Source organism: Carettochelys insculpta, chromosome 27, assembly GCF_033958435.1.
Source record: "Carettochelys insculpta isolate YL-2023 chromosome 27, ASM3395843v1, whole genome shotgun sequence".
Taxonomy (NCBI): domain Eukaryota; kingdom Metazoa; phylum Chordata; order Testudines; family Carettochelyidae; genus Carettochelys; species Carettochelys insculpta.
The window spans coordinates 212,309-224,627 of NC_134163.1; the positions used below are offsets into that span (position 1 = coordinate 212,309).

The following is a 12,319-nucleotide window of genomic DNA, read 5'->3' on the forward strand; positions in this document are numbered from 1 at the left end:
ACCCTGTGGTGTACAGGCAGGGCACTGTGGGCGCGGCACCTGTCCCTGATGCCCCCCGTTGTGCTCACAGAGCTGCGAGAGCATGTGGCAGCAATGCTCCCTCCAGATCTCCAACGCTATCCAGTACGTGGTGGAGTTCGCAAAGCGCATCGACGGTTTCATGGAGCTCTGCCAGAATGACCAGATCATCCTCCTCAAAGCAGGTGAGCACACGGGGAGACCAACCCCAGCTGCAGTAGAGCTCTTCCCCCTGCCCTGCTGGGGCAGCAAAATCCCCCCTCCCCACAGCATCTAGGCACTGGCAGAGATACACATGGGGACAGGCTAGCCCTTGACTGGTCTTCTGGTGGCACAGTGGGACTGAGCTAGTGCCCCAGGGTCTGGGGAGCCAGGCAAAGTGTAGGGCTGCTGCCAGCTACCCCTGGCCTGGGGGCCAGCTGGGAGGGGGACCTGGCTCCCCACCCTGGAAGGGGCAAGGCTGAGAGGAATGGGCAGGGCTTAGCTCAGTCAGCCCCACCCCCATGCTCTCTCAGAGCCACACTCAGAGCAGTGGCCCAGGGCACCACAGCATTTCACAGGGGTTTGGTGGTCCAGACGCTGCCCTGGCTGGAGCTCCAGACCTCTTTGAAATGCTGGGTCCAGGGGTCTGCTGCCCCCCACAGCAGTGGGCCTGGCTGCTGCCCTAACAGGCCTTTACAGACCCCCGTCAGGGTGTGGCCAGGGCTGGGTTGCGAGATAGTGTGAGAGGCTTCAGGCAGAGCCATCTCAAAGGGCGGGGGGGTGCGGCTTGGGGCAACCCACCCTTCAGGGCCCAGGCCTAAGACAACCTCCCTCCCACCACAGGCTGCAGCCCTTCCCCACCATGCCTGCTTACCCCTCCCCTCAGACAGTCAGGCTGCGATTATCTGGGGCAAAGAGTTGTGCACACTGATCCCATGGGCGGCGGGAACAGCTGTGCTGTGCCGTGCCGCGCTGCGCTGCCCTCCCAACGTCTGTGCCTCGCTTCTCCAGAGCAGCGGGAACCAAGGGGCACGCTGTGTCCTGCTGCTGTGGAACTGCCAGGCCCGGCAGATGGGGAGGGCAGCAGGCACAGCACATCAGGGCGGAGCAGGCTGCTGCTCCCATCACACCCATGGTGTGTGTGGGGGTGAGGGGAGGTAACTCCTGCTGCCATTGCAACGCCAGGCCCTTGGCCCCAGGAAAGCTCCCATCCCTGCTGTGCATAGGATGGTTGGGGTGGCTTCTGCAGGGCCCCCAAAAGTGCAGGGCCTGGGCCGGCCTCCCCAGTACATCCTATGGCTCTGACTTCAGGGCCTCATAGCACAGAGCACACTGGAGATTCCGGGCTGTTCTGGTCTGTGGGGAAGCCTATAAGCCGCTCTCCAGAGGCTGCTGGGCGTTAGAGCCCCTTGGGGCTGCTCTGATTTAGACCATAGAATCATAGAGCCAGAAGGGACCTCAGGAGGTGATCTAGTCCAGTCCCCTGCTTCAAGCAGGATCAACCCCAACTAAGTCATCCCAGCTAGGACCTTGTCAAGCCAGGACTTAAAAACCTCGAGGAATGGAGAATCCACCACCTCTCTAGGCAACGCATTCCAATGCTTCACCACACTCCTGGGGAATTAGTTTTTCGTAATATCCAACCTACTTCTCTTCTTCTGTAACTTCAGACCATTCCTCCTTGTTCTGCCATCTGTCACCACTGAGAACAGTTTCTCTCCATCCGCTTTAGAGCTGCCTTTCAGGGAGTTGAAGGCTGCTGTTAAATCACCTCTCAGTCTTCTCTTCTGTAAACTAAACAAGACGAAATCCCCCAGCCTCTCCTCATAGGTCTTGTGCTCCAGCCCCTTAATCATTTTTGTTGCCCTTCACTGAACCTGATCCAGCACATCCACCTCTTTTTTATACTGGGGAGCCCAAAACTGGACACAATATTCAAGATGTGGCCTTACCAGTGCTGAATAGAGGGGAACAACCACTTCTCTAGATCTGCTTGCAATGTTCCTCCTAATGCACCCTAATATGCCGTTAGCCTTCTTGGCTACAAGGGCACACTGTTTATTCATATCCAGCCTTTCATCCATCATAACCCCTAGGTTCCTTTCCACTGTACTGCTGCTTAGCCAGTCAGCTAAGGGATTCTTCCTTCCCAAGTGCAGGACTCTATCCTTCTCCTTGTCGAACCACATCAGATTTCTTTTGGCCCAATCCTCCAATTTATCCAGGTCACTCTAGATCCTATCTCTACCTTCCAACATATCTGTCTCTCCCTCTAGCTTTGTGTCATCCGGAAACTTGATGAGGGTGCAATCTAGTCCCTCATCTAGGTCATTAATAAAGATGTTGTACAACACAGGGGTAGCCTAGAGTCAGGAATGGCTGAAAGCTGCCTTCCCTGCGCCACCCTGTTGGCTGCAGCTCCTGGAGGCAAGTTTCTACTGGGAAATGTCCAGAGGCTGCTTCTTTGTTCCTTCCCTGCTCTGCCTTCCCTTTCCTCCACTCGCTTCCTCCCCATTGCCTCCCTTTTCTCTCCTCCTTGCCCCCACTTCTTCCCTTTACTCACTTTCCTGCATCCCTTCCCCTCTGCTGCCCTCCTTCCTCCTGGCTCTTATTTACAAACTGAGGTGGCTGTGGCACACATTGAATCACCCGCCCCAGATTCCCACAGGTCCCGCCTCCCACTGTGGGAAGGAGGAGTGGTGGGGGGCACACTCCTGACAAGAGCTGGAGCCTAGAGCATATGGAGGAGCCTGTCAAATCCCACTGGTAATGGTGGGAGGCCCAGGAGGCAGCTCGTTGCACAGGGCATCCAGCTCAGCCCTCACACTGTCTCTCCTGCTTGGGAGGGGATGAGAGGCAGGGACATGTCCTGCACCCACCTCTCCTGGAACGATGCTGGCACCCCTGAGGGCTCTCTCTCTCTCTCTCTCTCACACACACACACACACTGGGAGCAGTCTCTGCCTTCAGGCACGCTCTCTCTCTCTCTCTCTCTCTCCCCACCCCCTCCCCCAACACACACACACACACTGGAAGCAGTCTCTGCCTTCAGCTCGATGGCCTGGTCAGCTTGTTGAATGCAGAGCCTGTTCGCAGACCCCTCTTCCTGCCTGGCCTCCAGCTCATCACAGCCAGCAGCTGGTGGAGCTGGACGAGGGAGAGAGAACTGGAAAAATGGAGGTGCTGGGTGGAGAACCAGGATCATGTAGAGCCACAGCCTGGCTGCTCCTTATCCTCCAGACACGCCCCAGGGGGTCAGATCCGGAGTTTTGCCATGGTTCATTAGATAGCTCAGAGGAAGAGGCAAATCTTGGGTCCAGGTCTGATTTTCAACACCTCCCTCTACTCCCTGCAACTGCAGGGTGCTGGAAGCCTGGGGGTGGTGGGGGACCAGGTGTGTCTCGCTGCATCTTCCAGCTCACATAAGTAACCAGGTGCTGTTCAGATCAAAGCTCTCAGCCCCCAGAGATCCCCTTTCTGCCGCCGACCACTGGGGAAAAGACAGAAGGGACTGATCCTGCCCCAGCCATCTTAGCTGGGATCTTGAAAGTCTCTTCCATCTCTGCCTCCTAGAGGCCCAATCTTCAGCTGTGCTCCAGCTCCAGCTGTGTCAGTGGTGTTGCACGGGCTCAGCCCTTCTGGAAACCCCCATGAACCTAGCTAGTGCTCTCAATGTCAGCCTCTTTGGAGGGCATCAGTGTAATACTAATGCTGGGTCAGCCAAAAACTTACAGGGCAAACCTGTCTCAACTCTATGCCTCAGTTTCCCATTCTGCAAATGTGCAAAATAGCCCAAACCTACCTCCCAGGGACGCTGTGAGAGTTATCCTGTGGCACCTTATAGACTCATGTCTATTGGAGCATAAACTTGTGTGGGCAAAGACCCATTTCATCAGATGCATCTGGGTGCGGCCTGCATCTGACAAAGTGGCCCACGAAAGCCTATGCTCCAATAGATCTGTTAGTCTGTAAGGTGCCACTGGACTTTTCATTGTTTTTTGTGAATACAGACTAACCCAGTTACCCCATGATCCTTGTGAGAGTTAATTAGTGAATGCCTGTGCAGCACCCTGCACATGTGCAGCTCATTATAAACATTTCAGTTACGCTGGCTGTTTTGGATGCATTTAGCTTTCTCATCAGTGCAAAGTGGGTATTAAATGCTCCCGCTGTGATCTGGTAACACTTGGCATTGATGTGAATGACTGGCCAGGTCCAGAGTACTACAGAGTCAAGCCATGTCTTTTCCCTGGGAATTGTCAGACGTTGCCGAGATCTTTAAGCTCAGAAAATGTTTGAAATAAAAAACCCAATGGAAATGACAAGTTCTTGTGTGCATTTTCATGGGGATTAAGACATCTTTCCTGACTGGTTCAGACACTAACCCCATGCTGGAGGGTTGGATTTCCCACTACTGAAACTACTGCTCTTCTCAATGCTAAAGCAACTGCTCTGACTTTCTCCCCTCTAGAAATATCCCAGCAGCCAGAGCCAAGCAGAATCTACTTTTATTATGATGCTTTATGGTGTGTTTTGCAGGAGAGCTGTCATGCCCAAATCACAGACCAAGCCCTTACTGCACCAGGTGCTGTTGTGCTCCAAAGAGGCAGAGGGCAAAGCAGTAGTAGTGAAGCAATTTCTCCAAGCCTACAGGATCCAGGATCACAAGGCTCACCCTGGGCTGCGTTGCATCAGCAAGATTACCCTCTTAAACTATCCTGCATCCACTCAAGTCAAGGAGAGTTTTGCCATTGACTTGAATAGGATCTGGTCCAAATGATGAAGCTGCAGTTGTTCATGCTACCAACGTGACAGGGCCCTCGTTGCACACTAAAACTGTTGATGGGGTCTTAGCAGCCAAGAAGCTTACATCTGTAACTCAAGATGCTAGCTTATCTCCAGCTGCTGACTGTTTTGTGGTTGTTTTGTTTAATGGGCACTGACTCTTACCAGGAAAGTGCCAGGTTACAAGTTGTTCTTTTTAAGGGCCAGCAAATCCTCTGGGTTTCTAATAACCTCTTGGTGCCTTTGGGAGAGCAAATGGGGCTCACTGACTTCCTGGGCTGTATTTAGCTCTGAAAACAGATGAATCAGTTGTATTTTTATGTCCCACTCCAAAGTCCCAAAGCAGTTTTTGGTTTGCATTCAGCACTGGTGCAATCCCAACATATTGCGACTGGCTCAAAATGCAGCACCTGTTTTCACTACCATTTATAACCAAAGTGGAGGTGCAGGAGCATATGTGCCCTTTTGCTGCTGAGGACAGTTGACAGAGGAGCCACCAGTGCTGGGGCCAATGAAGTGAGCTTTCTGTTTGCGTACAGATGATTATTTACCTTTGAGAGCTCTCGCCATGTGTACAGTCCCCGATTCTCCCTTCCTCAGGTTTTCACACATAAGATCCCAATCCTACAATAAGGACCATGCTAGCAGATCATACTGCAGGACTGTGGAGACAAAATCTGGTGCGACCTCCCCCAGATCTGATTCTGAACTGCCATTTACACCAAGGAAAAGCATCCCATTTGGCCCTGATGCAAACCATCACAAGAGGGCTAGGGTGATGGAGAACCAGGTCCTGACTTCAGTGCAGGCTGAACATGTGTTGGGCAATCCTAGGCTAGTCATCTAAGCCAACTTCCTAGACCACAGCCATCCTGTCTAGTGCTGTGCATTGGTTTCCTGATCCACAGCCAGTCTGATGCTGTGCATGGTTGTGAGAGACAGTTAAATAGCCAGGCACCTCCTGCCTACATCTGCTTGTATAGCTACCTGCACTGGTTCTTCCACCAATGTTTCCCTCCTGAAACCTGTGCTCCTCCTTCCAAGTACCATGCAGGTTGCAACACTTAAACCCAAGTGCTGCCTAATTGATATGTCTTGGCCCCTGGAATCTAACCAACCTCTTCATTTCTTTTTTCCATTTTCTTATTTTGTTTTTACCTTCTCTTTTCTTTGTAATCCACTGTTGCTCTGCTCGTTCGATCACTCTGCTTTCCGTTGCTAACTGACTGGGCCATATTTCCCTTTGCTGAAATATCACGGTCACAAATTGAAAAATTGGGATTTTTTAAACATTTTTGTTTAATCATTTGGTATTTTATGTTTGAATTGGGCTTGGCTGGGTTGTTGGTCTGGATCTTTTTTTTTTTTTTTTTTTTGTCCTTGGATGACGGAAATGCTCCTTTATCCCCCTCCTCCTCCTCGTCTGTTGTCTTTCTGCCTGCATTAGGTTGCCTGGAAGTACTTCTCATCCGAATGATTCGGGCATTCAACCCTTTAAATAACACAGTGCTCTTTGAGGGCAAGTACGGTGGCATGCAGATGTTCAAGTCGCTTGGTAAGAGCTGGTTTGTTTGCTTTTGTCCTCACCAGGGTGATGATCACAACTGGGGGGTTATATAGGAAGGGTCCGAGTCACTGCATTAATGCTATGACAATGAGCAACGGAGAGAATATCAGAAGCACCTAGAGGATTTATGAGCACAACGAAAGTCACTGAGTCTTGTTCCCCTGTCTCTCCTCTAGCTGTCTAACACATCTCCATGCAGAATTCCATGGTATTTATTCTCAGAGACTGGATAGTACATGGGGACAATGGCTTATGGGCCCTCGGCTCCTGTTCTGACCTTGCCTAGCTGCGGTGCCTCTCACAGGTGTATCCTGCTAATGGCGGGTTGGTCTTTGTGCCACATCCTAAGATAGCATAGGCCCCGATCCTGCAATGGCATCCACATCCATGAACCCTGCTCCTATTGATCGCAGTGGGCATCAGCAGAGGTGCATAGCTTCTGCCCATGTGTATGCAGTTACAGGGCTGGTGTGATGGACGCCTCCCTTTTTGGCTGTTTCACAAACAGGTGCGTCAATTGAGCAATGTCGGGAAAACCCATCTGCTGTTGGCCGTGCTGCAGCAGGATGAGGAAGGAGTCCTTTGTCATCCAGGTTTAACACTAAACACAATTAAGGGGAAATATTGCCCATGTCCTTAACTCATGCCCAGGGTCTTCCACTTATATCAGCAAGAGCCTGGCTTCTGGGCAGAACCTGGAATTGGCCTTCTGGGTTTCTCCCATTTGCCTCCTTAGTCTCTGAGAGCTGTCCAAGTGACTCCCTCCATCTAGCCTGCTGCCAGAGAAGGGCCTGGAGTGTAGCTGTCATTTCAGGCAGGAGTTGCCCAGCATGGAGAGAGGCAGATCTCTTGCATGTGGCACAGGGACTTGACCAGGATGCCCGCTAATTTTTTCCATCCATGGGCAGCATAAATTTTGTTATGTGCACCAAGGCACGTGTGGATGTGCACCACCAATGGAAAACATGCTGCCTGCCAGTGGCACTGATAGACTCTGCAGGCCAAGGGGCAAGGCAGGAGGGGGGCCCAGCTCCCCACCTCCAGAAGGGGCAGGGCCAAGGGAGAAGGGGTGGGGCTTAGGGCAGTCAGCCCTGGCTCCCACCACACACACTCTTTCAGAGCTACATGCAGATAAGCAGTGCCGTGCTCCATGGCATATCCAAGGGGTCTGGAGCTCCGGGCCCGGGGGCAACTGCCCCCTTTGCCCTTCCTGTCAGTAAGGCTGTGGGTGGCGTGGGCACTCTACTAATTCACTGGATGGCCCCTATCAGCAATGCATGGAAGCACGCAGGGGGCCACGCACCCCCAACATGGGTCCCCCCACCCCTTCCTTATACTCACCGTGAGCACTGCTCTGCTTCCGATGAGTGCAGAGGCCTACCTTGGAGGGGTGCATCCTGGGAGCAGCTCCAGCTAGGAGCTCACATGACTTTGAGGCCGTGCTGCTTCAGAGGATGGGGAGACTGCCCCAGAAGCAGCAGGCAGGGGTGGGGCGGAGGCAGGGCAGGGGCACATGGCCAGTGCTCCCCCTGCAATCCCTGCACCAGTCACCTCTGGTGGCACCAGAATCTTTCCTGGTCGACCGCTAAGCGCTCAACTCATAGAGAACATTGGGCCTGATGTGCTTCTCATTCCCATATCTTTTTGTTAGGCTGTGATGACCTCATCAGTGCCATCTTCGAGCTGGGGAGGAACCTATGCCGGCTGCAGCTCTCAGATGAGGAGATTGCGCTGTTCACTGCGGCCGTCCTGCTCTCTCCAGGTAGGTTGAGAGGGGGATTTTCTGTTCTGCATTCCAGGAGACCTTTGGCTGTGATTCTAGGCAAGTTACCTCTGAACCTTCTCAGGGAAACTGAAGACCCCTTAGATCATTGTCAGGTGGAGCAAATGAAGCATATGGATCTAACTTGATGGAGCCCATGGCAAAACTGCCCAGTGACACCTGAGCTTCTGCTGCCTTAGGGTTAGCAGCAGCAGCCCTGGGCCGTGTCTACACTAGCCCCAGACTTCGAAATGGCCACGCAAATGGCCATTTTGAAGTTTACTAATGAAGCACTGAAATGCATATTCAGCGCTTCATTAGCATGCAGGCGGCCACGGCACTTCGAAATTGACGCGCCTCGCCGCCGCATGGCTCGTCCCGACGGGGCTCCTTATCGAAAGGACCCCACCTAAGTCAAAGTCCCCTTATTCCCATCAGCTCATGGGAATAAGGGGACTTCAAGTAGGCGGGGTCCTTTCGAAAAGGAGCCCCATTGGGACGAGCCGCGCGGCAGCGAGGGGCTTCAATTTCGAAGTGCCGTGGCCACCCGCATGCTAATGAAGCGCTGAATATGCATTTCAGCACTTCATTAGTAAACTTCGAAATGGCCATTTGCGTGGCCATTTCGAAGTTTGGGGCTAGTGTAGACCTAGCCCTGGAGAAGCAAAGCAGTTGTCTGGGAAGCTGTTTGCTTGCAGATCAGGATGCTCTTTGTTGAAGGAGGGGGCTGAGCCCTTTAGAGGAAGAGTCTTATCGTAAAAAAGAAGTCTCACTCCAAGATCCAGGGAGATCTTCCTGATATTCTCCAATTTTGCTCTCTTCCTTCCAGCCTCAAAGCTTTGTAGCACTGTCTAGTCAAGGGTATTTTACTCTCATGCTTCAGGACAAACAACTGATAGCAGTTGAAGTCAGGAAGGAACGGTGATTGTACACAATTGGGTGCGAGTGGGTGGCTGAACTCATGCATCAGGCACTAGCCACCAACAGAGACAGAGTATAAGATCCGTAGCCAAATGGAAAGTCCTTTTAACTTTAAGTGCTGGACAGAGCCCTCCACTTTCTCCATCTTCCATCAAATCTGCTTCTGGAATTTGGAGCTCTTTCCAACCAAGACCCACATGTGAGGGCAAGAGAAGAATGTCATTGCTAGGTGGGAAATGATGACAAAGCAAAGTGTTTATCAGTAGCTCCCTACATGGGAAGAGCAGGAAAATCAGTTAAGGAAATACCCCCTACTCCAGCCCCATAGTGTCACTACTCTGGGCAGCATTCAGATCCATTTCCCGGGGTGACATAAGCTTTGGCTGTCGATTCTCAGATCGCCCATGGCTCACGGAATCCAAGAAGGTGCAGAAGCTCCAAGATAAGATCTACATCGCCCTGCAGCACGAGATCCAGAAGAAACACTCCAGTGAGGATAAGCTCTCCAAGGTAGGGGAGCAGCTAGTTGCAACTGGAGAGGGATTGCACAAGGTCTGTGGGATTGGTCCTCAGCGGGGAATGGGAGCCTTCCTCCTTGTGGGGTTTACAACTAAACTGGACAAAGCCCTGGCAGACAGATGGGAGAAGAGCTTTGGCCATTGATGGATCTGTTAGGTCCTAGGGGAGTAAGTCTCATTCCATAAATGTTAAGGCCAGAAGAGGCCATTAGAATCTTCTAAGCTGACTTCCTGCACAAGGCCCCTGGCACTGAGTGAAAGGACTCCATCCTTTTTAACAGTGCTTCATCAGGGCCTGATTCTGGCATGATCTGGGCTGGGAGGTAGCACAGCCTCCCCACAGAATTCTTCCACTGTCTGGTGAGATCATCATGGCTTAATTATAGTGGAACCTGCTGCTGATGGTGGCTAAGGAAGTCCCCACTCACAGGCCGATGTGTTCAGATGAGAGGTGCTATGGTTTGGGTGCCAGGTGCAGGTCAGGTTTATGTACCTGCCCTTTACAGCACAAGGGCTCAATGTCACTCTCAGGATCTAGTGATTATGGTAACATTAAGTGGGATGGGGAAACCTCAGCTGTCAGTTTTCAAGGCTGTCAAACCAGCACAGCTGCTCCCCTTATTCTCCCAGGCTTGGTTCTCAAGGGAGGGATCCCCATCACTTCCCTGTGAAAACAGCAAGTGCCTAGTACAGGTAGAAAATCTCTCGTCCAGCAACAGCCCTTGTCTAGCAGGACAAGGGATGTTGCTAGACCAGAGGGCACCTGGACCAGAGCTCTCCCTGGTGGGATCCTCACTGGCAGCCCACTCTGGGGAGCCCCAGGGACAGCCCTGGGGCAGGGAGCCAGGTGCGAAGCCTTACTATGGGGGAGCTCGGCTGGGCTTGGGGAGCCCATCCCCAGTCAGGAGCCCTGCCAGGAGCCCCATGGTGGAGACCCTGCCTTTCCAGCAGCTCCACACCATGGGTATCCCTGCTGGGCAGGGGAGCTCTGCACCCCATGGTGGGGAGACAGCTGGGGCATGGAGTCCCAGCAACCACAAAGCAGCAGGGAACTTAGCCAAGCAGGGCAGCCCAGCATTCCCACAGGGGAGCCCTGCAAAAGTGCCCCCCAACCCTCCAGGCAGCCTGGGGGCCTGACTTTCCCTTGTCGAGCAAATCCCCTCATTTGGGACCACTCAGGTCCCTAGGGTGCCAAATGAGGGAGGTACAACCTGTAGCAATGCATTGCCCTGGCTCAAAATGGGGCTTGACCTGGTGCCTCTTAGCCATGGTTCATTACCAGCGGCAGTCACCCAGGTTTAGGGTTTCACACCACGGTGGCTGTATCACTCTTATTATGCCATGCGTTCAGCTTAGGCCTACCCAGTGAACAGACTCACAAAACTTGGGTGTGACCCGTGTACAGTGATGCTGATCCCAAGCCCAAATCTCACTGCCTTTCCCTGCATCTCTCCCCTGTAGATAGTTTCCAAATTGCCCTTGATGAAAACCATCTGCAACCTGCACTTGGACAAATTGGAGTTTTTCCGGCTCCTGCATCCTGAGACTGCTATGAACTTCCCGCCCCTGTACAAAGAAGTGTTCAACTCGGAGCTCCAGTACAGCAACCTGCGAGAGAGCTAGGGCTCTCAGCAGCCAAACTCCATTTAATTTCCCAAAGTCTGGAGAGGAACAGAACCCCTGGGAAGCAGGGGAGCTTTGTTTAACTTAAGTAACCAAACACAAGAGACTCAACAGGGTGAGTTGGTCTCCTCCTTGCCCCATCTCCTCGCTGTGGTTTGCAATAGCTCTTGAATGTAATGCACCTTGAAGGACAAGTGAACTGACTTCGCCATACCAGTGAAATGAATGTGAAATCTCTGCTCCCTCGAGGAGACGATCCAGTACCATATGCAACACCTTTCTTTAGTGCATGAATTCCTATGAGACACAGCAACGAAGGGTCCTGTGGCACCTTATAGACTAGCAGAAAAGTTTTGAGCATGAGCTTTCGTGAGCACAGACTCACTTCATCAGATGCTGGTCTTGGAAATCTGCAGGGCCAGGTATAAATAAGCCAGAGAAAGGCTGGGGATAACAAGGTTAGCTCAGTCAGCAAGGGTGAGGCTTACTACCAGCAGTTGATCTGGAGGTGTGAACACCAAGGGAGGGGAAGCCACTTTTGTATTTAGCCAGCCATCACAGTCTTTGTTTAAGCCTGAGCTGAGGGCGTCGAATTTGCAGATGAATTGTAGCTCAGAAATTTCTCTTTGGAAATTTGGAAATTCTCTTTGGAAATTTCTCTTTGCCAGCTCTGCCCACATATCTACACCAGCAACACCATTACAGGACCTAACCAGATCAGCCACACCGTCGTGGATTTATTCAGCTGCACGTCTACCAATATAATTTATGCCATCATGTGCCAGCAACGCCCCTCTGCTACATACATGGGACAAACTGGACAGTCTCTACATAAAAAAATAAATGCACACAAATCAGATATCAGAAATGGCAATATACAAAAACCCATAGGAGAGCACTTCAGTCTCCCAGGCCACACAGTAGCAGACTTAAAAGTAGCTATCCTACAGCAAAGAAATTTCAGGACCAGACTCCAAATAGAAATTTCTGAGCTACAATTCATCTGCAAATTCGACGCCCTCAGCTCAGGCTTAAACAAAGACTGTGAATGGCTGGCTAAATACAAAAGTGGCTTCCCCTCCCTTGGTGTTCACACCTCCAGATCAACTGCTGGTAGTAAGCCTCACCCTTGCTGACTGAGCT

At 52.0% G+C, this 12,319-nt stretch overlaps 1 protein-coding gene across 2 annotated transcripts in view; it reads left to right on the forward strand.

The window, feature by feature from the left end:
- The window catches only part of LOC142002259 (nuclear receptor ROR-beta-like), a 43,115-nt gene extending 31,589 nt beyond the window's left edge, over window positions 1-11,526 (forward strand). For both annotated transcript variants that reach the window (XM_074978230.1, XM_074978229.1), the window contains exons 6-10: window positions 71-203; window positions 6,233-6,340; window positions 8,004-8,114; window positions 9,433-9,545; window positions 11,015-11,526. In XM_074978230.1, coding sequence (XP_074834331.1) covers window positions 71-203; window positions 6,233-6,340; window positions 8,004-8,114; window positions 9,433-9,545; window positions 11,015-11,176 — 627 coding nt within the window. In that variant the 3' untranslated portion in view covers window positions 11,177-11,526. The remainder of the gene's footprint in view (window positions 1-70; window positions 204-6,232; window positions 6,341-8,003; window positions 8,115-9,432; window positions 9,546-11,014) is intronic.
- Window positions 11,527-12,319: the final 793 nt, after the last annotated feature.